The 27,177-nt window shown below is 56.5% G+C and overlaps 1 protein-coding gene across 1 annotated transcript; it reads left to right on the top strand.

Moving 5' to 3' along the window:
- Positions 1–11,461: 11,461 nt before the first annotated feature.
- LOC135326026 (coiled-coil domain-containing protein 81-like) lies at positions 11,462–21,298 on the top strand. Its single transcript, XM_064503918.1, has 13 exons — positions 11,462–11,528; positions 12,011–12,072; positions 12,363–12,519; positions 13,626–13,882; positions 14,940–15,025; positions 15,355–15,461; positions 16,329–16,446; positions 17,547–17,700; positions 18,367–18,600; positions 18,966–19,057; positions 19,368–19,490; positions 20,275–20,428; positions 21,095–21,298. The coding sequence occupies exons 1-13, from the start codon at positions 11,462–11,464 to the stop codon at positions 21,296–21,298; spliced, it is 1,815 nt and encodes a 604-aa protein (XP_064359988.1).
- Positions 21,299–27,177: the final 5,879 nt, after the last annotated feature.

Here is a 27,177-nt window from a genome sequence, read left to right as displayed (position 1 = left end):
AAGAGGACATGGCTGCTGCCTTGCCTGGGAGGTCACTCCTGACTCCGCAATGTGATAAGGCAGCAGCAGGCAGGCAGGAGGGCAGCTGTTGTGAGGTCATCCAGGGCATCCCAGAGCCTGCCCACTCGGATCAAGGATCCCCGACTGCATCCTCTGCTACTGCTGCTTGTTCTTCTCCTCCTTGAACCCCTTCCATAAGCACAGAGGACCAGAGACCTTTTGGTGAAGACTGAGGCAAAGGCGGCACAGAGAGGCCCAGCAGCATCTCCTTTGCTGGCATTAATTCAGCCACCCCATGCAGCAAGAGACCTGTATTTTCCGCTTCAGCCTCCTCATTTAGCAGAGGAAACTCCTCTTGTCCTTGACGCCCCTTGCAAGTCTCACTCCAGCTCAGCTTCGGCCTTCTGGACACCATCCCTGCACAGCCAGGACTTGTTTCTGTAGTCCTTTGCAGCCTGTCCCTGCTTCCACCTCCTCTATGCTCCCGTTTTTGTGCTGCAGTTCCACTATGAGGTCCCGGCTGAGCCAAGACAGTCTCTTCATACCTCTGATCATTTGCCTGCCTATCAAGAGGGATCATTCTTGTGCTTGCAAGGTGCTGTCCTTACACCTGCTGTCCCCAAAAGCCAAGCACTCAATGCAACAAACACGCACACAAGAGTTGAGGTCCCCCCCTGTCTTGCAGCTAGCACTGGCACCAGGAAACAGAGGCCCTGGCGCAACCTCTTCCTGCCTCAAGAGGGCCAAACCAGCTCTTCCCACCTCCCTGGAGCATCCCCTTGTCAGCAGGGGATGTGCTGCCATGACAGGGCTGACTCCACTGCTCTGACGGGCACCTACAAAGAGCAGGAGGTCCCTGAGACATCAGCACCACAGCTGCACCCAAGTAGGTATGGCATGACCTTGGGAGAGAGTTGTCCTCAGAGCAGGCCCTGATACTCAACCCCAGACTCCTGAGCTGTTGGTTTTGGGCCCCTCTGACACTCACATGCTGCAAATGGCAGAGTTCACACCATGCCAAGGAAAGAGCCACAGCAGTTTGGAGAGTTGCTTTCATTCACAAGAACAAAGTTCTGTGTGTGCCGGGATGGCTGGCAGTCACTGGTCCCTCTCCTGCCGGCTCGGGAGGCAGTTCTTCTCCCCAGAGCTAAGGAACAAGAAAGCAAGATGCTAAGTGGGATGCACACAGAGAAAGACAGAGAAATCCTGCAGATGATTTCAGGCCACGTATGTTTACATGTGCTTCTGATGGCACATCCATACTCAGTGTGACGTGACACAGGCCCCTGGCTCCACCCAAGGGCCTATGCACAGTTGCTCAGCCTGAGACTGAGTCTGCTGGGGCTAAGACTGGGGCTCAACCCCTTTCTTGGCTTCAGCATTCAGGCAGAGGGTGGAAAAGGTGCAGACAAACATCCCTTGGGGTTCAGCTGCTCAGGACTTCTATGTCCCACACTGTAATCCTATTCTGAGTGCTAAACAGCTGCCCCTTGGAGGGCAGGCAGGTCTCATCCACCTCCAAGGGAGGGCTGGGCATTTGCTTGGGGCTGTGCAGAGGTGCATGGCATCAAGGTCTACCCCTGGTCAATCCCAAGCCACAGAAAGGCCCAGGATGTCATATCCAAACCAGCGACTCTGGCATTGGCATTCTGACACCTCGGTGGGTCACTACCCCTCAACACTCCCAGGCTTTTCCTCCAGCTGGCACACACTTACTGCCTCTGCTGTGTCCCCAGCCTCTCGGCTGCTCTTCTCCTCCTCGTCTATGCGGGAGAAGTAAACATAGACAGTCTCTTCCTCGTCTGATGCCAGGCGGTACTTGAGGACATCCTGAAAACAGGGCTTGTCTTCACCCAGCTTCCCACCACTCTCCTCTTTCTCAGCTGTGGGTCGGGAGGAGCCCGACCGAACCCTTGGCTGCGTTTCACTTCTCTGCTGAGCCTGCAAGACAATCCCAGGAAGTTTGTAGTGCCACTTCCCAGCACACTCAGAGGCTCTCAACATGCACCAAGAGAGCAGCCAGGGACTGCAGGACCTGTGCCAGCACCTGGACCACAGCCCTTGCTCTGGCCTGGCCTCAGGCACCCCAGCAAGGCATGCTACAACCGTAGCTGGAGAACCACGAGAGTCACTGCAACAGGCCCAACGTATGTCACAGCCTCAGCAGCTTTCACTATTGCTTCCCACTGGCACTTCTCTCTCAAGCTGGCATCTCTGATGGCAACACAAATGACGGAAGGGAATTGTGACTTGCAGAGCACGACACCGGCACTGCATTCATCCCAGGCAAAGACTGGTGATGGGGGTTCAGCCAGCACGGTTCTTCACACAGGGCACGATTGTCTCCAACTGTCTCCTCTGACTCCTGACTTGAGCCACCCAGTCTTGAGCTAATACTTGCAATATTAAGCCTTAACTCCCTTAAGCAAATACAGCCCACAGGCAGCTTCTCTGGGTGGCTCTTTGCAACCTAGAAAGGGACCTCAGCAGGCTCTCAGGGGGAAACTCATGTGTGAGCAGGGCATCCCTGCAAGTGCCCATTGGACCCCACTCTCCCACCACAATCTCACTCCTCACATCATCAAGGAGGGGAAGGGAATCCCTTTGGCAGAGCAGAACTCCAAAAGGAAATCCTGCTACCACGCTCAGCAGCTCACACCACACAATCCTCACAAGCCCTTCTCAGCTCAGGTTTCACCCTGACAATCACACACACTCACGCCATATACTGTCTCTTGCGATGACTGCTGCTATTCCTTCTTCTCCTCTTCGTCTATGTGGGAGAAGTAAACGTAGACCGTCATCTCCTCCTCTGGCCCCAGGTGGTAGATGTACACATCCTTAATGCTTGGCTTTTTCTCCCCAGCACGGTCATCGGCCCTCTCGTCCCTGCTGGTCGTGGGCAGGCTGAGGTCAGGCCGCAGGTTTGTCAGGGTCCTTGACATCCGCCGAACCTGCATGGGCATCACAGCAGGATTTGTATGCTGGGTCTCCCCTCACTCGGACGCTCTGAACATGCTGCACTAGAGCAGCTGGCGCCTGCAGGAGCTGGGCCTTCACCAGCCCCCAAGTCTGGTGGGGCCTCAGGCCCCCCAAGGCAGGAGAAACCCCTTGCTCAGGCAGGGACGCTGCAGTCAGAGCTGCTGAAACAGCACAGCCGCCTCCACACAGCCCTCAGGGCATGTGCCAGCCTCACCAAGGCTCACCAGCCCTCACAGCCAAACTTCCCATCCCAGTCGCACACCTCTCACATAGCCTAGCAAAGGAGGGGAAGCAATTGCTCCTCTCTCTTCAGTTGCCTTGCTTGGCTTTTCAGCAAAACCCACAGGAAAGGAAAATCTTCCCGGGGGTTCAGATTCCAGGAAAGACAGCACTCCCCTGCCCCGCTCTTCTGCAGCAACAAGGCACCTCCAATCTGCATCCCTGAGGAACCTTAAGGCGCAGCTCCCCTGGAGGAGAGGAAAGACTTTTCCTCTCTGAAAGTTTAAAAAGGCTTCCTGTACCTGGGTGCTCTCTGGCTCCTCCATTTCTCCCTTTGCTCTCGGAGTTGCCTTTTCTTTCTTCTCCTGCAGGTTAGCCGAGGATTCCCAAACATCTCTTTGCCCCTGCAGAGCGGACGGGAAGCCTGCATGCTGGAGGGCCACAGAAAAGACACAGCAAGGAGCATTACTGGCAGCTGTTTCTTTCCAGGGATGGAAGGTAATTTCTCACCCTCCCTCCAGCCCCTTGTCTTCAGCCTTCCTCTCAGCGCTCTTAGGCTCTAAAGCTAGCCCTGGCCACACAGAAAATCCCTGTTTTCTTCTGACCAGGGAGAAACAGAAGGTGTCTCCTTCCCTTCCCTGAAAGGCCCAGCAGGTACATCTCCACTACAAACAGGGCCAAAGGGAGCTTCTGCTGCCAGTCCTCAGAATGCAGTGGTGACAAATACCTAGAGAAAATAGAGCATAGCCTGCACCTTTTAAAGCAAGGCCCTGAAGAGGTGAGTGCATGGTCTAAAGAACACTTAGGAAGAGGGCTTTTGTACCCACTGCCTGTAGAACTGCCCTCTTCCACAAGCCCCTGTGGCACAAGACGGACCTCAGTCAGTAGCACATACCTGTCCTGCCCTCTCTTGCCTTCTACCAAGAGGCCTCACGGCTGGCAGTCTGGCTTCAGACCTTTGCTTCCTCCTGCCTTTCTCCGCCTTCCTTGAGGAGCTCTCTCCGATGGCTGGGAGCACACTGAAAAGACACATCACGGGGAGGTGGTGTGAGCACAGAGGGAGGTTGGTCTCCATCCCCAGCTTGCAAGCTGGGCACCTGCTGCTGCAGCACAAGGCAGCTCTGCAGGGCAATGACTTGCGTTCAGCTAAACGCGTTCATGTCCACAGAGACAGAGATCTGCCCCAGCTGAAACACCCAGGCTACATGACAGGCCCAGAGGAAAGCTCAGGATGCCCAAATCCGGGCTCCCTCTTGAGGCAGCAAGGAGAGCAGCCCGGTCTTCTGCAAGGACAGGCACCGAGACACACCCTTACCCCCCTTCCTGGCAACTGCATTGACCACAGCCCCGTGCTCCCGAGTCTCCATGTCTAGGGATGGAAGATGTTTCTTCACTGGGCACTCAGTGTCAAGAACGGAGCAAGTGGTCAAGGGCCTAAAGCATGCCTGCCATTTACCCATCCCTGCCACTCTCTCCTGCCAGCCATAAAAGCAGGCAGGAACACAAAAGAAGAAGCTGCTAGGTAGCTAAGTAAACCTAAAACACTAGCAATGGACACCGCTCTGTCCCTCTGACTCTTCATTCCTCCATCACTCCTGTCCCACGTGGAAATCCTCCTCTGAGGGACCAAAAAATAACCGTTGGGTGGAAGAGCTGTCTCATTCAAGGGCACAGACTCGCAAGCCTGCTGCTCTCTGTCCCGTGATGGCTCTCCACAAAAGACCCTCTCTCCCCCGTGCTGCTGGGCATGGAAGGAAGGGCATTGCACAAGGGGAAGCAACACTTGCTTTTAGAGATACTCACCTGAGGCACTCGGGTTCTTCAGTAGCATTCTTTGTTCCCACCTCTTCTACAAAACTCTTTGCCTCCTTCACTAGGCTCGTCACTGCTGCTTGAAGCGCCTGGAGACTTTGCTTGGAAACCATCCTGCGAGAGCGGGCACAGGGTCTCTCTCACGCTCTGCATGGAGCCCTCCTGTCTCCCAAAGGCCCTGTACACACACACTCCCAGCTGGACTTGCAGCCTGCAACTCCGCACAAGATTTCCGTACTTGTTGGAGGATGCAGAGAGGCGCCTGCCAGCAGGCTCTACCCCAGTCATTGCCATGCCCAGAGAAATCAGAGGCTCCTGGGGCAGGCCAGCTCCACCACCCACCAATGTGCCTTGCTCACCCCGCAGCCAGAGGCTCACCACCATCCAAATGCCACAGCCCTTGCTGCAGCTGGGGCACACGTACCTTTTTGGGGAGGTGCTGCTGGCCTTGTACTCTGCAGATGATGCTCCTTTATATTCCTCCCACTCCTCCATCATCCAGCAAGTGAACGAATCCTGCACACGCAGAGAGATTCTCATACAACCTCAAGACTGTGCAGTGCTGCTGCCCAGCCCACAAGACCCACAGACAGTTTCCCACAGGAGCACTTTGTAGCGGCTGGACCACCCAGAAAGCTTGGACCTCAGCATGCTCTCAGGGGGAAACTGTTGAGTGACCAGGGCATCCCAGCAATTGCCCATTGGACCCCACTCTCCCACCACAATCTCACTCCTCACATCACCAATGAGGGGAAGGGATTCTCTTTGGCAGAGCAGAACTCCAAAAGGAAATGCTGCTACCGCGCTCAGCAGCTCACACCACACAATCCTCACAAGCCCTTCTCAGCTCAGGTTTCACCCTGACAATCACACACACTCACGCCATATACTGTCTCTTGCGATGACTGCTGCTCTTTCTTCTTCTCCTCCTCGTCTATGTGGGAGAAGTAAACGTAGACCGTCATCTCCTCCTCTGGCCCCAGGTGGTAGATGTACACATCCTTAATGCTTGGCTTTTTCTCCCCAGCACGGTCATCAGCCCTCTCGTCCCTGCTGGTCGTGGGCAGGCTGAGGTCAGGCCGCAGGTTTGTCAGGGTCCTTGACATCCGCCGAACCTGCATGGGCATCACAGCAGGATTTGTATGCTGGGTCTCCCCTCACTCGGACGCTCTGGACATGCTGCACTAGAGCAGCCGGCGCCTGCGGGAGCTGGGCCTTCACCAGCCCCCAAGTCTGGTGGGGCCTCAGGCCCCCCAAGGCAGGAGAAACCCCTTGCTCAGGCAGGGACGCTGCAGTCAGAGCTGCTGAAACAGCACAGCCGCCTCCACACAGCCCTCAGGGCATGTGCCAGCCTCACCAAGGCTCACCAGCCCTCACAGCCAAACTTCCCATCCCAGTCGCACACCTCTCACATAGCCTAGCAAAGGAGGGGAAGCAATTGCTCCTCTCTCTTCAGTTGCCTTGCTTGGCTTTTCAGCAAAACCCACAGGAAAGGAAAATCTTCCCGGGGGTTCAGATTCCAGGAAAGACAGCACTCCCCTGCCCCGCTCTTCTGCAGCAACAAGGCACCTCCAATCTGCATCCCTGAGGAACCTTAAGGCACAGCTCCCCTGGAGGAGAGGAAAGACTTTTCCTCTCTGAAAGTTTAAAAAGGCTTCCTGTACCTGGGTGCTCTCTGGCTCCTCCATTTCTCCCTTTGCTCTCGGAGTTGCCTTTTCTTTCTTCTCCTGCAGGTTAGCCGAGGATTCCCAAACATCTCTTTGCCCCTGCAGAGCGGACGGGAAGCCTGCATGCTGGAGGGCCACAGAAAAGACACAGCAAGGAGCATTACTGGCAGCTGTTTCTTTCCAGGGATGGAAGGTAATTTCTCACCCTCCCTCCAGCCCCTTGTCTTCAGCCTTCCTCTCAGCGCTCTTAGGCTCTAAAGCTAGCCCTGGCCACACAGAAAATCCCTGTTTTCTTCTGACCAGGGAGAAACAGAAGGTGTCTCCTTCCCTTCCCTGAAAGGCCCAGCAGGTACATCTCCACTACAAACAGGGCCAAAGGGAGCTTCTGCTGCCAGTCCTCAGAATGCAGTGGTGACAAATACCTAGAGAAAATAGAGCATAGCCTGCACCTTTTAAAGCAAGGCCCTGAAGAGGTGAGTGCATGGTCTAAAGAACACTTAGGAAGAGGGCTTTTGTACCCACTGCCTGTAGAACTGCCCTCTTCCACAAGCCCCTGTGGCACAAGACAGACCTCAGTCAGTAGCACATACCTGTCCTGCCCTCTCTTGCCTTCTACCAAGAGGCCTCACGGCTGGCAGTCTGGCTTCAGACCTTTGCTTCCTCCTGCCTTTCTCCGCCTTCCTTGAGGAGCTCTCTCCGATGGCTGGGAGCACACTGAAAAGACACATCACGGGGAGGTGGTGTGAGCACAGAGGGAGGTTGGTCTCCATCCCCAGCTCGCAAGCTGGGCACCTGCTGCTGCAGCACAAGGCAGCTCTGCAGGGCAATGACTTGGGTTCAGCTAAACGCGTTCACGTCCACAGAGACAGAGATCACCCCAGGCTGAAACACTCAGCCTACACGACAGACCCAGAGGAAAGCTCCGGATGCCCAAATCCAGGCTCCCTCTTGAGGCAGCAAGGAGAGCAGCCCGGTCTCTACTGCCTCATCGCCCATCCCTGCGCAGAGCTCCCTGCATGCCACTGCTCTCTCTCCAGGGTTTCTTTCCTCCACATCACCCTGCACCTTTTCCTTGCCATCCCACACCATCACTTCCTCACTCTTTCTGCAGTCATTCTCTCCCCTGAGCTGCCCCCAATTTAAAGCTCTCCTCTCCAGTTTGCCCACCTGGTTGACCATCAGGTCAGCTGATGGGAACAGTCTCCTTCCAAATGAAGCGTGACAACCTGCAGCTTTGCTCCCTCTCTGTGGGCTCCCCTTCAGGACCTCCTCCAGCTGCTGTAATCCCAGGCCAGCCGGGGAAGCAGCCGCTCCCCTCTCCTCGGAACCTCTTCCTGCTCTCAGGGCTCGTTTTCAGCCAGAAATCCTGCTCACCACAAAACTGCAAGGACTGTCACAGGCTAAGAGCAGGACTGTAGGCGATGGACCATGCGCTGCTGCAGCATGGTTTTACACCCCCCTCAGCTCCATGTGTCACCAGCCCCTAACCTGCCACCATGAGAAGGGAAAAAAAAGCTCAGCTCTAGTGCTGAGGGTCAGCACATGGGCTAGCTTTCCTCCACGCTCACTATCTACCCCCGAGCCCCCAGCCCTGTGGCTGCCCTGAAGAGCCAGGCCCAAGCCCCTTGACTCTGCCCTTTCCCATCCTGCCCCTGACACACTCAGAATGACATTAAGGCCTGGCATTTGAAAGGTGCGGGGGGTGTTAATAAAATTAATTAGTTCCAAATAAGATGTAAACTATTGACTTTCATTTAAGAAAAAATTTCTTCTCTGTTCTTCCTCTCTCTCTGCAACACACACATAGCCATACACAGACAAACACCCCTAGCTCCTTTCCTTTCCTGCAGCAACATGCTAAGACAGAGAAAGCATAAGTGGGGAGGGAAAAATAAGGAGATGCAGGAATGAGCAGCAGAGGGAAGACAAAAGAAGACCTTCTCAGTCAGCACATGCTGCTATTTCAGAAGGTAAAACTCAAGGTGGCACAAAATGCCTCCAGTGTCCTCCAGGGCAGCTTTTAGCCAGAGACACGTTTCATGCTGCTCCTTCAGTCACACCTCGCCAGCATCGGTCTCCCAGCAGACACAAAGCACAACCCAGCCTTCTCCAGCGGTAACTGCAAAGAGGCTGAACACGGGCTGGGGAAGCTCTGGGGGGAGCAGCGGCCCCAGCAGGGCAGGGGCATTCCCCCAGGCAGAGGGGCTGTGTGGGGCAGGGCTGCTCACAGCTCCCGCTCGCCCCCAGGACACTTCCCCTGGGGCTTCTCAGCAGGAAGCTCCAGGCAGGGACCACACCAAAGGCAAGCAGCTTCCCGGAGTCTCTGCTTCCAGGTCCCTGCTGCTGGTGTGGCGGGAAGGGAAAAGGAGCTGCCCAGCCGCAACAAGAGCCCCAGGCTCCGAAGCCCACGCAGAGACCAGCAGCTCTGCGAGGAAGCTCACCAAGGGCCTTCGCCCGCTCGCTGCCCACGCGCAGCACCAGCAGCGCCGTGGCTGCCCCAGCAGGCTCTGTCCCAGCTGCTGCTGAGCACCTGCAAACACGCACGTGCCCCTCGACACTGCCCCACTGCCGCCAGGGCTCTGTGGGGCAGAGCTGAGCGCCACGGGGCTGCCATGGGGGCCGGGGGCCAACGCTGCCCTGAGCACACGTCACCTGCAGAACCTCCAAGGCCTCTGGGCAGGTGTCCGCAGGGTCTCCGAGCACCCTCCAGAAGGGCACAGCTCTGCCGCAGCCGCTCCGCTGCCACAGCCGAGAGCCTGGCTCTGGCCACGGCCACCAGCAGCCTCCGCATGTCCTGCTCATCCCGGTGCCCACGGCCGGGCTGAGCACAGGCAGGAGCTGGGCATCCGCCCGGGCAAAGCAGGGCTGTCAGCAGGGGCACAGGGCAGCTGGCGGCCTCCTGACCCGGCCCGCAGCCACCACAAGCCCAGCAGCCCCCGCGCCCGCCCCGCACAGAGGCCACGGCACCCAGAAACGGCCACCGCAGCCGGCACCGAGCCGCGGGGCCGCCGGCAGAAGGGGCACAAGAGCCGGGGGCTCCCGCGGGGCCGCAGGCGGCCCAGGCCGCACCGGGCCTTCCCCAGCAGCTGCTCGCACCCAGCCGGGCCGCGGCGGCTCCGGCCACCCCCGCGCGCACAGCCGCTCGCTCTGCCCAGCCCAAGGCCCTCGGCCCCGGCGCGGCAGCTCCCGGCGCTGCGGCTCGAGGCTCCGGGCGGCCCCGCCCCAGGACACGCTGCCCCGCGCGGCCGGCAGCAGCCGCCTCTCGGCCCCTCCCTCCCCGCAGGGCCCGGGCAGCCCCGGCACCGCCCCTGGGCCGCCTCCTCTGCACCAGTGCGCATGCTCCGCCCCACCCCTCCCAGTTCCTCCCCCTCTGCCCCGCCCCTCCCCTCCCCTCCCCTCCCCGCCCGACCGCCCAGCGCACGCGCACTGCCGCCCCCCGCCCCTCCCTCCCTGCTGCCCGGCCCCGGGAGGCCCCGCCCCGCGGGAGCCAATGGGGGAGGCGGGGCGGAGGCTCTGTCTGCTGGGAGAGCGGTGCTGGCGAGGGGGTGGGGGAGGTGCAGGGCAGGAGATCAGCTTTGTTCTGGGCACCTTTGTGCAGGGGATGCCAAAAGGAGACAGTCGAGGAGTGACGGTACCACCTGGGTCTGGGAGCCTAACAGTGGAAAAGGAGTGAATTTGTTGAAGAAAGGCCAGAGTATCCTTGCAGTGTCTCCTGTTCTTTTTCAGAGGAAATGGAAAAAACAAAACAACAACAAAACCCCCTAAGAAGCTGCTTTCAGTGTCTGTTCCTGAAGGAGAAGTTTCCACAAGACTTCCTCTCTGTCTTAGCTGACGTAATACTTTGACTCTTGCCTTCTGCGTCGTGGGGAAGTGTGCAGCTGAGAAGTTTTGAAAGACCTCGTTCCTGAGCCCTGCTGGAGCAGCAGGTTATTTAAGTGTGCGTATGAGTTGCTCTTTCGTCTTGTCTTTCCTCACCGCCTTCGACATTTCTGCCCTCAATTGGAGTGTGTTCAAAGCAGAGGTGTGTGGAAGACCTTTGAGTGTCTCTTGATTCTCCCAGCTGGTTCTTGTGGCACCTTTTTGAAATGTTGAGAGCTTGCGTTTGACCTGCTGCCAAGTCCCTGCAGCTGCTCCCTCCCTCCCTCCCTCCGTCCGTCCCTCCGCGAGGGTCAGCCACCCGTGTGGCTGTGGGTTGTCAGCGCTGGCTGCCCCGGTGGCAGCAGCCGCCTCCGCTGTGCCACCGTGGGGCGAGCGCGGCGCAGGGCCCCCTGCCCTCCCTCGCAGGCAGGTTTCCCTGGGGGGGCCACGGCCGGGGCAGCGCAGCCGCCTGTGCCGGCCCGGCCGGGCCCCGCGGCGGGGTTGTCCCTGCGGCCCGGCCTGCGTGGGGCAGGGGCAGCCCCCGGGCGCCCCGCGCAGCCCCTGCCCGCTGCAGGGCCAGCCCTGGCCGGGGCCCTGGGGGCGAGGGGGGCCGGGCCCCCTCTGTGACACGGGCTGTGCTCACAGGGGACATCCCGTGTCACGGCCACAGCTGCCCTCTCCCGCGCGGCCCCGGCCTCTCCCCACACGGCCCGGCGAGGCCGCGCCAGCCCAGGCACTGGGGCTGTTCTCGGCACCGCTCTGCTGCCAGGAGCCGCCGAGCCCCAGTGGGAGCTGGCGAGGGGAGGCCGGGGCAGCGCGGGGCTGCGGGGAAGTGCGGAGGAGGAGGAGGAGGAGCAGGAGGAGAGGAGCTGTTTCCTCATCATCTTCCGCCACAGGGGTGACCCAGGGCGAGGAGGACAAGGATGGAGCTCTGGGACGCTGGCCACGGGACGCGGCGTGGGCAGGGGGTGCCAGCGCTCCCCCCGCAGGGTGAGGCCTTGAGGAGCTCTTTCCCGGGAGCTGTCGCAGAGACCATGAACTCTGAGCGTGGCTCCTGCTGGGCTCTGGAGATGCTGCTGGGAACACATGTGCTCCAAAGGAATCCTTGGACTTTTCCTCAGCTCAGCGGGGACTTTTGTCCAGGATCCCAGCCACTGCCCCTAGTTCCTTCCCACTGGATCTCCTTGTACCTGCAGTTGAGCTCAGGGACACACTGTGGATGTCCCGTGGCAGGATCTCCATGTCCTAATGCCTCTGTTTCAGCTCCAGAGCCCTTGTGGGGGCAGATAAAAGGTTCTACCTCAAGGCAGTGCCCACCTCAGCCGCTGAGCCCCTGTCAGGACTGGGGTTAGTTTGGGGAGGGGGATGCTTTTGGAAGACACTTGCACTTGTCATCCCCTTGGTTAGGCATGTGCTGAATGGTTGTGAGCTGGCCCAGCCAGAGCATGACGTGTCTTTCCCTTCTTTTCCAGAGCGCCTTGCTATCTGGGAAGGTGTGTCTGACTACATTGTATGGCAGCTGATGCTGAGCCAGGTGGGTCTGCCCTCCTGGGCCTGCCCAGGAAAGCCTTCTTCTGCCTCCTCTGTACCTGAGGGGTGACCTCTCTGCTTTGGCTTGTATTTTTGAGAGGCTGAAGGGGAGGGAGATGAAAACATCTGGAAGATTCTTCCAGAGAACTTCTCCAAAGCTTTCCCGAGTGCTCCATCTGTCCCTTTTGTACAGCAGGAGTGGGCAGGGCACCGAGCACCATCACCATGTGCTGACAAGTCACCAGCCTGTCCACCTAACACTCTCATAACTCTTCTCTTCCTGCCTGTTTTCAGGGAGTCAGGATTATTCGGCTGGGCACCTTCAGTGTTGTGAGGGAACAAGTTGTTGGTGGGAAACGTGGTCTTCTGACTGTTCGCAGACCCATGTTCCATCTTTCGAAGAATATTGCACAGGTTCTCGGCCTCTCCCATGATGAGGCCTATGCTCCTGGTAAGAAGACAGGCGGAAACTTTTGCTTCGCCTTGGGACATCTTTGGGCTGTGCATAACTGCTGCTCAGCAGTGACTGTTAGAAATCTGGAATCCCAGCACCAGGTCCTCAGAAGAGCTTCAGATTTTTTTAAATACTCATGACATCATCGTGCACATGACAATTATACTCCCTCTCTGCATGAGTTGCTTGAACAGCTGGCTACATGCCAGATGTGTGGGGGCTGCTGCTTCTCATCAGGTTTCGTTGAAACTGTTGGTCTGTGTTTACTGCCTCAGCAGACCTTGTAAAGGCAAACACCAGCATTCATGCTGGCTCTTCCCTTCTCCTTCTACTCAGAGGTGGGTCAAAGTCATCTGTAGAGAGCCTTGAAACAGAGATGGGGAGCAGAGTGTGTATGAAAAGCCACCCGAGGCCAGCTTTGCTGGGATTGCTGGTCAGTGCTGCCAGCACTGCAGCTGTAGTGGACATCAGTGATGCCTGTGAGGCAGCAGGAGCTCCGAGCTGTGTTTGGAGTGGGTCTTTCCTTTGAAAGGCCTCCATCTTCTCTGGGATGGCAACATCATTCTGGCACGTGCTGGGGACAGCCCTCTGGCAGCAAAAGCAGGGATGTTTGCTGTGCCCCTGTGAGGGTGCTGGGGGTGGCCGGAAGGATCTGAAGGGGTGGAGTGGAGTGCTTGTGTTTTCCTTCTTCCTTGCATCCCCGTGACAAGGCACAGCTAAATGTCTGCCAACCTGGAATGCGCTGAGTGTGGGCACAAGTACTGTGACCTGGCAGCCACTCCCCCAGCATGGGAACTGGCCCCCTTTCTGCTCCCCTTGTCCTGCCATCATGGCTCCTGTTCCTGCGAGATGGCTAGAGCCCTTTCTTTCTCTCTGTGGAGGCAAGAAAGCATTGCTGCACACTTGGCACGTCCGGCTGTAGAGTGCTTTGGAGTTCTTCTGGGGAGGGATGGCATCAGCTTCCCCCATGAGCTTTCCCAGAGGCTTAAAGAAGACAGCTGTGTAGCAGTGTCTTGCTTGAAGCCCTCCAAGCTGCTGACACTCTCTTTTTGCCTGCTGCAGTGCTCTGTTAGTGACAGTGTTGTTGTTATGTTGCTTGCTAGGTCACAAGGAAATGGAGCCCCTGAAGTGTGCTCGCATAGCCTCGGACATGTCTGTTCCTCGGCAAACAGTGGAGGCTTGCGTAGAAGAGACCCTGCGTGAGTTCTGCCGCTGCCTCAAGAGTGGGCAGAATGTTGCCTTTGTGTTGAAGGACGTTGGCATGCTTGTTATTCAAGGGACCAACGTGAAAATGAGATTTTACAAAAGCCTTCTGCAAAGGCTGAATGGGACTGAACAGCGGCTTGCAGCTCTTCTTGGGGTGAGTTTTCCATTTCTCCAGCCCTTCTTGTAGTCCTCTGGAAACCCCAGCACAGTGCAAGTGAATGCATTTCTGTTGGCCTGCCACGACCTCTCTGGGCACCTGGATAGCTGTGGCCTAGAGTAATGCCAGTTCCCGGCACAATTTCTCTTGAGTGGACTTGGTGACCTAGAAGACCCTGGGAATTTCTGTACTGGGTCAAACCACAGCTGCCTGCACCCAGGATCCCGTTCCAATGTGGTCAGGGAAAACTTCCAAGGAAAGGGCAGGTCTATTGTGTGTTTTCCCATGAGATTTCTCTCCTCCTTGAAAGCCACGGTTTAGCACCATGGTGTTTTAGGATCACATTTGAATCCATGGGTGGCAGTGGAGACACAGGCAGAGCAAGGCCCCGCTGGGAGCAGACCCCTTTTGCTGCTGTCACTTGGTTGGTCTAGTTGTGCTGACCAGCTCTTGCCAGTGCCCCTGGAGCCAGAGGAGCACAAAGCGGGGCTTTTCCTGCTGTGTGCATCTGCACGCTGCTAGTGGTGGCCACAGTGTGTTACAGAGAGAATTGCTCCAGCCCTTGCCCTTCCCCAGGTCTCTAGCTCAGTGCAGCGCAGGCTGTGTCCCTCCATTCCTCCATGCTGCAGACGCAGCCGTTTGAATGTTAGGAGAGACTGTGGGGTTAACCCCACGTCTGACCCCTTTGTTCTCGGCTCAGGAGGCATCAACTCAAGCCAGCAGGGAAAACGCAGCAGCCAGGAACCCCGGCTAGTGAAATGCCTGCTCCTGTGCTTGCCTCCATGGACTTCTGCATTAGGAAAGACCTGGTCTCCACGCTGAGTCCCTAGATTCTTACCCCTGCCCAAAGCCTGACAGTGTCCTTAGCCTTTCTCATGTATTTCCCTCCAGCTGCTCTGCTGTAGAAGTGAGGGGCTGCTGAGAGGAAGGGAGTTCTTTGTCTCAGCATTTCTGAGAGGAAGCGTCTTCTCTGAGCAGTGGAAAAGTCTGCTGCCCTTGTGAGCACTGCTCTGATTTTCTTGGCATCATCTCCCATGTGTCTCTCACCTTGCAGATGCCAGAGATGAGGGATTCAGTGCTCTCGCGCACCAAAACTGCTGCTTCCCAGACCCTTTCTGGTCGTGTCTTTGTCTTCCCAGAGTGAGTATGTTTGCTTCTTAGCCCCTGGCTCCCACAGGAGATGGGAGATGGTCCCCAATGGCAGCCCAGAGGATTGAGGTTAAAATGAGCTTTCTCACAGGAAGCATGGGGAAGCCCTGGAAGAGCTTGATGAGGAAGCTGGTGCCCCTCGAGGCCCCTGCTGTTACTCAGCTTGCTAATACACGCTTGCAGGATCTGGCATATTCTGCTTTGGGAAAGGATGGACTTCCCAGGAGCTCCCAAATACCACTGTGTTCCCATTATTCACACAAGGTGCAAAGGCAGTGTGGTGCCCTCCCTTTGGACTGATGTGTTTTTCCTGTGTCCAGGTACAAGCTTGAGAGTGTAGCTAGAAAGCCACCTGTGAGGCCCATGGCAGCTGCGAAGGCCACCCAGGCAGAGGAGAGGGGAAAAGCTGACTGCAGTGGCAGGAAAGGTAATGCAAGAGCTGATTTCTGGCAGGGGGTGTACCTTCTGCTTGTGTGCTCATGGGTAGAGGGCATCGGAGCCAGGGTGACAGTGCGATGGCTCAGGGAGCATGAGGTCCTAGAGGTGATGCTGCTTACCCGTTATGGGAAATCTCCTGAGGGAACAAGCCCTCGGGGCAGCCCATCACTCCCACCTGCCGTGGATCCCTCTGATTAAACTTTCCCCCATTTCCATGGGGACTGCATGCCTTGGTGTGTGCATTGCAAGCACTTCTGTTTGAGGAGGTGGTGCAGGAACGAATCAAACTTGTGACCAATCCTTGATTACTGTGAATCCAAAGTTGTGCCTAGAACTGTAGGTGATGGAGGGGCTGAGCTATCTCATGGACTCAATGTGTTTTCTTGTGCCCAGACTTCCTCTCATTTTCCAAGCAAGGAGTAACCTTGCTTTCTTAGTTTCTCGTAATCATCCCCCAAACAATGCCTTTGGGTTGACTGTGCCAACAGAGGAACTGTAGGCATATGAGACCAGGAGACAGACCCAAAGATGTGTTCCCCTTGTGTGAAATGATTGCCCCCAGAGAGACTCTGTTAGATCACCAGCACATGCCAGCAAGCCCCCTTTCCCATCATGTGAAGAGGATAGAACGTGAGAAAACCAGTAGCACAAGAAATGATGTTGCCCGGGAAAACCTGCAAATTGGACAGGGGCCAGCGTCCAGAAGGGCCTAAGACTGCCCAAGAAACAAGGCTGGAAAGGAATCGGCTTGAGGCCTCCCAGTTTGACCACAGGCTTGAGGAGATTTGCATATCCTTCCTGTTCCAAAGGTCTCCACAGTGCTGTCCTGAAGTGTTTTCTTGTCTCCTGCTTACAGGCAATCTCCCTGCCAACCACCTCCTCTTGAGAGAGCGGCTTCCTGCACGCAGACTAACTGCTCTGAACATGGAGAAAGGAAAGGGAGACACAGGCAAGGGCAAAGCTCCTCCTGGCAGGTGAGAGCCTTGGAGAAATGGCTGAGGGTGAGCCTGTCCTCTCATGGTTGTTTGGGTGAGATGTTTGCTTTGGACACAATGTTTATGGTAACTCTGAGTGACTTTGACTATGTGTCCTAATGCCTGCTGATCCCTTGCTGGATGGCCAGCACACCTGAAGTTCTTGGGAGACACCCGTGTTTGCTTCCTGTTTCTCCTGACTCTGCCTCCAGGTTACAAGCTTTTTGGAAACTCAGTGCAAACCCAGCTTCTGGAAGAGGAGGGCCCTTCTCTCATACCCTTCAGATTTAAGTCAACAGCATCATTTTTCCTTGGTGACAAGAGTGCTGGGAGTCTATAGACATTTTCTGAGGATGAGAGAAAGCCCGAATCCTCTTGTAATGCCTTTTAAGCAGAGGAGGTGTTTGTCTGAAGTCTCTGGGCTGTTCCCAATGGCCAATGAGTACTAAGTGAGAATGGATTAAACATGGAGGAGCTCTTTGAATGGAAAGGATGTTGCTTTGCAAGGCAAAGTGAAATTGCACTCATCCTGCCACCCAGGATGCAGAGCAGAGTGTCTTTTCATGATTTCAGTTTAATTTGTTTCCCTCAAAGCCTTCTCATTCATATGAAACCTTGTCTTGTGGCTGGCACAAGAGAGTGGCAGGGACAGGTAAATGGCAGGCACGCTTTACTCCCTCAATGACTTGCTCCCTCTTTGGCACTGGGTCCCCCTAATAATCCATTGTACATCCCCAGACACAGAGTGTTTCGGGCTACCGAGCAGTGACAAATGCAACTGCCAGGAAGCGGGGGGTGGGGGGTAAAGGTGTCTCTTGGAGCCTGTCCTTGCAGAAGACCTGGCTCCGCTCCTTGCTGCGTCAAGAGTGAGCCTGGCTTTGGGCATCCTGAGCATTTCTCTGAACATGTTAGTACAGCCTGGGGCGTTTCAGCCTGGGGGGATCTCTGTCTCTGTGGAAGTGAAGACATTTCTTTGAACCCAAGTCATTGCCCTGCAGAGCTGCCTTGTGCTGCAGAAGCAAGAGCCCAGCTTGTGAGCTGGGGATGGAGTCCAAGCTCCCTCTGTGCTCACACCACCTCCCCGTGATGTGTGTTTCCAGTGTGCTCCCAGCCATCGGAGAGAGCTCCTTGAGGAAGGTGGAGAAAGGCAGGAGGAAGCCAAGTGCTGAAGAATCATCAGCAAAGCCAAAGGAAAAGAAAGAAAGGGCAGCACTGAAGGCTACGAGAGACATGGAAGAGTCAGAGGGGATCCAGGTACGGGAAGCCTTTATAAACCTTCAGACAGGAAAGGCCTTTCGTCTACTGCAGGGGAGCTGAACCTTGAAGGTCCCTCAGTGAGCCTGTCACAGGTGCCTTGAAATGCATCTGTAAGAGGCAAAGCACCATCAGGAGTGGGGTTTGTAGTCCAAGAGAAGCCCCAGTGTTCTTAAAGGCCCATTGCTGGTCTGTTGGGTGTTAGGGAAGCAGCAAGTGAGGCCATGAAGAGTCATGCTAAGAGTAAAAGCTAAGGTCGGAATGGGTATGTGGGGAGGTTTGTTCTGGCCGGGTGACCCCAACAGCGGGGCTGCATTCATAGGTTCTGCTCAGGCAACAGCAGTTCCTTCCCCTCCTTTGCTAGGCTATGTGAGAGGTGTGCGACTGGGATGGGAAGTTTGGCTGTGAGGGCTGGTGAGCCTTGGTGAGGCTGGCACATGCCCTGAGGGCTGTGTGGAGGCGGCTGTGCTGTTTCAGCAGCTCTGACTGCAGCGTCCCTGCCTGAGCAAGGGGTTTCTCCTGCCTTGGGGGGCCTGAGGCCCCACCAGACTTGGGGGCTGGTGAAGGCCCAGCTCCCGCAGGCGCCGGCTGCTCTAGTGCAGCATGTCCAGAGCGTCCGAGTGAGGGGAGACCCAGCATACAAATCCTGCTGTGATGCCCATGCAGGTTCGGCGGATGTCAAGGACCCTGACAAACCTGCGGCCTGACCTCAGCCTGCCCACGACCAGCAGGGACGAGAGGGCCGATGACCGTGCTGGGGAGAAAAAGCCAAGCATTAAGGACGTGTACATCTACCACCTGGGGCCAGAGGAGGAGATGACGGTCTACGTTTACTTCTCCCACATAGACGAGGAGGAGAAGAAGAAAGAGCAGCAGTCATCGCAAGAGACAGTATATGGCGTGAGTGTGTGTGATTGTCAGGGTGAAACCTGAGCTGAGAAGGGCTTGTGAGGATTGTGTGGTGTGAGCTGCTGAGCACGGTAGCAGGATTTACTTTTGGAGTTCTGCTCTGCCAAAGAGAATCCCTTCCCCTCGTTGGTGATGTGAGGAGTGAGATTGCGGTGGGAGAGTGGGGTCCAGTGGGCAATTGCTGGGATGCCCTGGTCACTCAACAGTTTCCCCCTGAGAGCATGCTGAGGTCCAAGCTTTCTGGGTGGTCCAGCCGCTACAAAGTGCTCCCGTGGGAAACTGTTTGTGGGTCTTGTGGGCTGGGCAGCAGCACTGCACAGTCTTGAGGTTGTATGAGAATCTCTCTGCATGAGCAGGATTCGTTCACTTGCTGGATGATGGAGGAGTGGGAGGAATATAAAGGAGCATCATCTGCAGAGTACAAGGCCAGCAGCACCTCCCCAAAAAGGTACGTGTGCCCCGGCTGCAGCAAGGGCTGTGGCATTTGGATGGTGGTGAGCCTCTGGCTGCGGGGTGAGCAAGGCACATTGGTGGGTGGTGGAGCTGGCCTGCCCCAGGAGCCCCTGATTTCTCTGGGCATGGCAATGACTGGGGTAGAGCCTGCTGGCAAGCGCCTCTCTGCATCCTCCAACAAGTACGGAAACCTTGTGCGGAGTTGCAGGCTGCAAGTCCAGCTGGGAGTGTGTGTGTACAGGGCCTTTGGGAGACAGGAGGGCTCCATGCAGAGCGTGAGAGAGACCCTGTGCCCGCTCTCGCAGGATGGTTTCCAAGCAAAGTCTCCAGGCGCTTCAAGCAGCAGTGACAAGCCTAGTGAAGGAGGCAAAGAGTTGTGTGGAAGAGGTGGGAGCAAAGAATGCTACTGAAGAACCCGAGTGCCTCAGGTGAGTATCTCTAAAAGCAAGTGTTGCTTCCCCTTGTGCAATGCCCTTCCTTCCACGCCCAGCAGCACGGGGGAGAGAGGGTCTTTTGTGGAGAGCCATCACGGGGCAGAGAGCAGCAGGCTTGCGAGTCTGTGCCCTTGAATGAGACAGCTCTTCCACCCAACGGTTATTTTTTGGTCCCTCAGAGGAGGATTTCCACGTGGGACAGGAGTGATGGAGGAATGGAGAGTCAGAGGGACAGAGCGGTGTCCATTGCTAGTGTTTTAGGTTTACTTAGCTACCTAGCAGCTTCTTCTTTTGTGTTCCCACCTGCTTTTATGGCTGGCAGGAGAGAGTGGCAGGGATGGGTAAATGGCAGGCATGCTTTAGGCCCTTGACCACTTGCTCCGTTCTTGACACTGAGTGCCCAGTGAAGAAACATCTTCCATCCCTAGACATGGAGACTCGGGAGCACGGGGCTGTGGTCAATGCAGTTGCCAGGAAGGGGGGTAAGGGTGTGTCTCGGTGCCTGTCCTTGCAGAAGACCGGGCTGCTCTCCTTGCTGCCTCAAGAGGGAGCCCGGATTTGGGCATCCTGAGCTTTCCTCTGGGCCTGTCATGTAGCCTGGGTGTTTCAGCTGGGGCAGATCTCTGTCTCTGTGGACGTGAACGCGTTTAGCTGAACCCAAGTCATTGCCCTGCAGAGCTGCCTCGTGCTGCAGCAGCAGGTGCCCAGCTTGTGAGCTGGGGATGGAGACCAACCTCCCTCTGTGCTCACACCACCTCCCCGTGATGGGTCTTTTCAGTGTGCTCCCAGCCATCCGAGAGAGCTCCTCAAGGAAGGTGGAGAAAGGCAGGAGGAAGCCAAGTGCTGAAGAATCATCAGCAAAGCCAAAGGAAAAGAAAGAAAGGGCAGCACTGAAGGCTACGAGAGACATGGAAGATCCAGAGGGGATCCAGGTACGGGAAGCCTTTATAAACCTTCAGACAGGAAAGGCCTTTCGTCTACTGCAGGGGAGCTGAACCTTGAAGGTCCCTCAGTGAGCCTGTCACAGGTGCCTTGAAATGCATCTGTAAGAGGCAAAGCACCATCAGGAGTGGGGTTTGTAGTCCAAGAGAAGCCCCAGTGTTCTTAAAGGCCCATTGCTGGTCTGTTGGGTGTTAGGGAAGCAGCAAGTGAGGCCATGAAGAGTCATGCTAAGAGTAAAAGCTAAGGTCGGAATGGGTATGTGGGGAGGTTTGTTCTGGCCGGGTGACCCCAACAGCGGGGCTGCATTCATAGGTTCTGCTCAGGCAACAGCAGTTCCTTCCCCTCCTTTGCTAGGCTATGTGAGAGGTGTGCGACTGGGATGGGAAGTTTGGCTGTGAGGGCTGGTGAGCCTTGGTGAGGCTGGCACATGCCCTGAGGGCTGTGTGGAGGCGGCTGTGCTGTTTCAGCAGCTCTGACTGCAGCGTCCCTGCCTGAGCAAGGGGTTTCTCCTGCCTTGGGGGGCCTGAGGCCCCACCAGACTTGGGGGCTGGTGAAGGCCCAGCTCCCGCAGGCGCCGGCTGCTCTAGTGCAGCATGTCCAGAGCGTCCGAGTGAGGGGAGACCCAGCATACAAATCCTGCTGTGATGCCCATGCAGGTTCGGCGGATGTCAAGGACCCTGACAAACCTGCGGCCTGACCTCAGCCTGCCCACGACCAGCAGGGACGAGAGGGCCGATGACCGTGCTGGGGAGAAAAAGCCAAGCATTAAGGATGTGTACATCTACCACCTGGGGCCAGAGGAGGAGATGACGGTCTACGTTTACTTCTCCCACATAGACGAAGAGGAGAAGAAGGAATAGCAGCAGTCATCGCAAGAGACAGTATATGGCGTGAGTGTGTGTGATTGTCAGGGTGAAACCTGAGCTGAGAAGGGCTTGTGAGGATTGTGTGGTGTGAGCTGCTGAGCGTGGTAGCAGGATTTCCTTTTGGAGTTCTGCTCTGCCAAAGGGATTCCCTTCCCCTCCTTGATGATGTGAGGAGTGAGATTGTGGTGGGAGAGTGGGGTCCAATGGGCACTTGCAGGGATGCCCTGCTCACACATGAGTTTCCCCCTGAGAGCATGCTGAGGTCCCTTTGTAGGTTGCAAAGAGCCACCCAGAGAAGCTGCCTGTGGGCTGTATTTGCTTAAGGGAGTTAAGGCTTAATATTGCAAGTATTAGCTCAAGACTGGGTGGCTCAAGTCAGGAGTCAGAGGAGACAGTTGGAGACACTCGTGCCCTGTGTGAAGAACCGTGCTGGCTGAACTCCCATCACCAGTCTTTGCCTGGGATGAATGCAGTGCCGGTGTCGTGCTCTGCAAGTCACAATTCCCTTCCGTCATTTGTGTTGCCATCAGAGATGCCAGCTTGAGAGAGAAGTGCCAGTGGGAAGCAATAGTGAAAGCTGGTGAGGCTGTGACATACCTTGGGCCTGTTGCAGTGACTCTCGTGGTTCTCCAGCTACGGCTGCAGCCTCCCTTGCTGGGGTGCCTGAGGCCAGGCCAGAGCAAGGGCTGTGGTCCAGGTGCTGGCACAGGTCCTGCAGTCCCTGGCTGCTCTCTTGGTGCATGTTGAGAGCCTCTGAGTGTGCTGGGAAGTGGCACTACAAACTTCCTGGGATTGTCTTGCAGGCTCAGCAGAGAAGTGAAACGCAGCCAAGGGTTCGGTCGGGCTCCTCCCGACCCGCAGCTGAGAAAGAGGAGAGTGGTGGGAAGCTGGGTGAAGACAAGCCCTGTTTTCAGGATGTCCTCAAGTACCGCCTGGCATCAGACGAGGAAGAGACTGTCTATGTTTACTTCTCCCGCATAGACGAGGAGGAGAAGAGCAGCCGAGAGGCTGGGGACACAGCAGAGGCAGTAAGTGTGTGCCAGCTGGAGGAAAAGCCTGGGAGTGTTGAGGGGTAGTGACCCACCGAGGTGTCAGAATGCCAATGCCAGAGTCGCTGGTTTGGATGTGACATCCTGGGCCTTTCTGTGGCTTGGGATTGACCAGGGGTAGACCTTGATGCCATGCACCTCTGCACAGCCCCAAGCAAATGCCCAGCCCTCCCTTGGAGGTGGATGAGACCTGCCTGCCCTCCAAGGGGCAGCTGTTTAGCACTCAGAATAGGATTACAGTGTGGGACATAGAAGTCCTGAGCAGCCGAACCCCAAGGGATGTTTGTCTGCACCTTTTCCACCCTCTGCCTGAATGCTGAAGCCAAGAAAGGGGTTGAGCCCCAGTCTTAGCCCCAGCAGACTCAGTCTCAGGCTGAGCAACTGTGCATAGGCCCTTGGGTGGAGCCAGGGGCCTGTGTCACGTCACACTGAGTATGGATGTGCCATCAGAAGCACATGTAAACATACGTGGCCTGAAATCATCTGCAGGATTTCTCTGTCTTTCTCTGTGTGCATCCCACTTAGCATCTTGCTTTCTTGTTCCTTAGCTCTGGGGAGAAGAACTGCCTCCCGAGCCGGCAGGAGAGGGACCAGTGACTGCCAGCCATCCCGGCACACACAGAACTTTGCTCTTGTGAATGAAAGCAACTCTCCAAACTGCTGTGGCTCTTTCCTTGGCATGGTGTGAACTCTGCCATTTGCAGCATGTGAGTGTCAGAGGGGCCCAAAACCAACAGCTCAGGAGTCTGGGGTTGAGTATCAGGGCCTGCTCTGAGGGCAGCTCTCTCCCAAGGTCATGCCATACCTACTTGTGTGCAGCTGTGGTCCTGATGTCTCAGGGACCTCCTGCTCTTTGTAGATGCCCGTCAGAGCAGTGGAGTCAGCCCTGTCATGGCAGCACATCCCCTGCTGACAAGGGGATGCTCTGGGGAGGTGGGAAGAGCTGGTTTGGCCCTCTTGAGGCAGGAAGAGGTTGCGCCAGGGCCTCTGTTTCCTGGTGCCAGTGCTGGCTGCAAGACAGGGGGGGACCTCAACTCTTGTGTGCGTGTTTGTTGCATTGAGTGCTTGGCTTTTGGGGACAGCAGGTGTAAGGACAGCACCTTGCAAGCACAAGAATGATCCCTCTTGATAGGCAGGCAAATGATCAGAGGTATCATGAGACTGTCTTGGCTCAGCCTGGACCTCATAGTGGAACTGCAGCACAAAAACGGGAGCATAGAGGAGGTGGAAGCAGGGACAGGCTGCAAAGGACTACAGAAACAAGTCCTGGCTGTGCAGGGATGGTGTCCAGAAGGCCGAAGCTGAGCTGGAGTGAGACTTGCAAGGGGCGTCAAGGACAAGAGGAGTTTCCTCTGCTAAATGAGGAGGCTGAAGCGGAAAATACAGGTCTCTTGCTGCATGGGGTGGCTGAATTAATGCCAGCAAAGGAGATGCTGCTGGGCCTCTCTGTGCCGCCTTTGCCTCAGTCTTCACCAAAAGGTCTCTGGTCCTCTGTGCTTATGGAAGGGGTTCAAGGAGGAGAAGAACAAGCAGCAGTAGCAGAGGATGCAGTCGGGGATCCTTGATCCGAGTGGGCAGGCTCTGGGATGCCCTGGATGACCTCACAACAGCTGCCCTCCTGCCTGCCTGCTGCTGCCTTATCACATTGCGGAGTCAGGAGTGACCTCCCAGGCAAGGCAGCAGCCATGTCCTCTTTTCCTCCTCTGCCTCTTCTCTCCCCCAAATCTGTCACCTCAGCTGGGGGAATGTTCTGATGCCTTGATGACCTCACACTGCCTGCCCACTTGCCTGATTGCTGGTGGCCTGTGAAGTTGCTGGGATAAAGAGGACCTGGGAGTTTGTCAGGGCCCTGAGGGCACTAAGAGGCCTTAATGTCCCTGAGCAGCCCCACCTGGGGCTTCCACCCACCCCCTGCCCATGGGCCCAGGAGCCCCATTTGGGCTCAGCCCAGGGCCTGCAGGCCCTGCCGGAGCTGTGTCACAGAGTGATGGTGTCCAGCTCAGCCAGAGCCATGCCCATGCCTGACTGTGGACACCACTGATCTAGACTCCGACCCATGCACTGCCTTTATGGCCTGCCCTTGGCGCTGCCTTGTCACCATGGACCTGCCCAGCGATCATGGGGCTGGGTCTGAGCCTGGTTATCCTCACCAGACCTGATCCTGGTCTTGACTCTGACCTGGGGATTGGCTTCCCAGCTTGAACACGAACCTGTTTCTTTATACCCCACTGTACTTCTTAATAAAATCCTACAAATCCTCAGAAGACCACAAGACTGGTGACCCTCCCCACAGATGGGATCTGCACAGTGTGCCACGGACTGACCCAAGGTCCATCCCCAGCTGTATTAGGTCGGGGTTCCCAGCATCAGAAGGGATGTCAGATTTTATAGTTTGCTGTCACCCTTTTCTGGGATGTTAATAAAATAGTATTTTTCCTGAGAGGGAGAGTTTGTGCCTTTCTTTTTGCACCCAAAGGCACCAGCACCTCCTGATGCAAAGCAGACGTGCTGGCTGCAGGAGGCAGTGGGCAAGGGGAGGGAGGTAGATCCCGTGAGGATGAAGGGGATGGTTCCAGGCAGTGGCTGGGGGGATGTCACAAAAGCTTCCCAAAAGGTCAGGGCAGTGGCAAGGTCCCCATCTAGTCCCAGGCCTAGGCAGATCATCTCATGCAATTCTCCTGCTCAAGCAGGGTTGCCTAGAGCACATTGCCCAGGACCCTATCCAGGCGGCTTCTGAATATCTGCAAGGATGGAGACTCCACAACCTCTCTGGGCAACCTGCTGCAGTGCTCTATTACCCTCACAGTGAAGACATTTTCCTTATCTTCAGATGGAAATTCCTGTGTTTCAGTTTATGCTGAACATTGTGCTCAGCATTTCCTGGACATCGCACACACACTTTGCTTTTGTGTTCTCTGTCCCCTCAGTAGCAGCTCACAGCACCAATGGTGCGATCCTCCCCACCTCCCCTACCTGACCCTGCTCACCCACCAGACTGTCCTGGCCAGCCCAGCTGCAGCCCCTTGCAGCCCCTCATCCCTGCACAGAGGCAGAAGCCCTGCTCCTGCAACCCCACAAGCTGCTTTGCTCCTCTTGCCCCTCTTGCCAGCTCTTGCTGCTGCTGAACCCTGCTTTCCCAGCAGCAGCTCAGCTACGACTGCGACCCAGGACATCCCGCTCTGTCTCCAGACTCAGCCTCTCTCCAGCCAACCAGTCAGGCCAAGGATCGAGCACAGACTGTACTGAGAGAGCTGTCCTCTCCCCGATGATGTGCTCAGGGCGGATGAAGGACTGACCCTGCCACAGGGGTCTCTGGCAGAGCTGTCTGCACAGCAGGCAGATGTCAGAATCGCTCTCACATCCCCACACAGTTGCTGGAGTGGGGACTCAGCTGGCCTCTTCCACTGCCCCATGGCACTGCACCCTCTCTTCTCCCCATTCAGTAATGAGATGTACAGACACCACCACTCAGCACTGACACACACTGTTCCCTCTTCTGTCCTTCCCATCAGGCAAGGAGACGCCACAACCATCTCAGCTCAGCTTCAACAGGACCCATGTGCATCCTCCGTGCTGCTCCTCAGCTTCTCGGGCCATCCCACATGCTCCAGAAAGGACGTCCCACAGCAACACGCACGTCCCAGCCACCAGCAGACCTGCTGTGCCAGAGCTGGCTCCCCAGGGATGTACCTCCAGAGGAGTCTGGCTTTTGTTGTGACTGGGCTCAAGTGGGAGCAGAGGGAGGGTCTGTCCACCCAAGCAAGGCCATTGTCTTGCCAGCTTTGAGAATGAGCTTGCGAATGCTTGTCCCTAGGGACAGGGACTGCAGGGCTGCCACTGCCCCCAAAAGACTCTACCAGGTTGGTCTGGAGCCACAAACAGGAGCGTCTTTGATGACGAAGGGGTTTGAATCCACCTGCATGGTGCAGAAGAGAGGAGCAGTGCATTGCTGTAATCCCTTGGCCCCCTCTTCACCATGCTGCTGTTGTCAGTTTGTCTTCTGCAACTTTGCCTAAAACAAATCCAGCTATGGCCTGTTCTTCTGCTTTTGTTTGCTATCATCTGGGCTGTGCAGCAGGGAGAAGTCTGAGCGATGAGTCCTGTGTGCTTGTAGGCAGTGCTGAATCCAACAGCCCCACACATCCCTTTTCCCTCAGGGTTTCCCAGGTCAGTTGCTGGGAGCAGAAAAGACCATTCCCTGCAAGCAGGGGAGGTGCAGGGAGGTTCCCAGCACATCAAGGGGCTGCGGAAGACACAGCCACGAGATGCTTTGGGAAAGTGTTTGGGATTCATTTGTGGCTGTTCATGTTTCCCGTTCTTCTCCTCTTTGGAGGATGACACAGGCCAGAACGGACAGCATTGCCTAAACCCTGATTTATTATATTTTAGCCAGAGTCAAGCGTGGGCCTTGTGCTTGGTGATGATCCTAAGGCTGTTGATCCCCCTCCCCATTCCCTCCCAGTGTAACACCCCTCCGCAAGACCCATCTCTGCACACACACAGCTGTGAACAGGAGGGTCAGTGGCACCAGCCCTGCCAGCCATGACCCCTCTGTTCCCAGCAGCCCTGGTTCAGGAGACAGCCCCTTCCCTGAGCAATTCACCAGCCTGAGTCAGAGCTGTGCGGTTACCAGAGGTTTTTCTGCACCAGGTCATGGGGCTGGGAGCAAAACCCAGGGTGCTGGGCAGCACAACCCCCAGGCACCCCACCAAGAGGGCACCGTCCCTGGGTGGGCTCCAACCACCAACCTTTCGGTTAACAGCCGAACGCGCTGCCTGCTGCGCCACAGAGACCCCCGCCTGGGGCTGTCCTGGGGCAGCTCCG

The sequence above is a fragment of the Dromaius novaehollandiae genome, unplaced genomic scaffold, assembly GCF_036370855.1.
Source record: "Dromaius novaehollandiae isolate bDroNov1 unplaced genomic scaffold, bDroNov1.hap1 HAP1_SCAFFOLD_42, whole genome shotgun sequence".
Lineage (NCBI taxonomy): Eukaryota > Metazoa > Chordata > Aves > Casuariiformes > Dromaiidae > Dromaius > Dromaius novaehollandiae.
This window is presented reverse-complemented; position numbering and strand designations above follow the sequence as displayed.

Coding starts and splice junctions, on each gene's coding strand:
- LOC135326026 (XM_064503918.1), top strand. CDS start 11,462: ATGGAGCTCTGGGACGCTGGCCACGGGACGCGGCGTGGGCAGGGGGTG. Junction 11,529..12,010: donor GCCAGCGCTCCCCCCGCAGG/GTGAGGCCTTGA, acceptor CTTCTTTTCCAG/AGCGCCTTGCTATCTGGGAA. Junction 19,491..20,274: donor GAAGAACCCGAGTGCCTCAG/GTGAGTATCTCT, acceptor GGGTCTTTTCAG/TGTGCTCCCAGCCATCCGAG.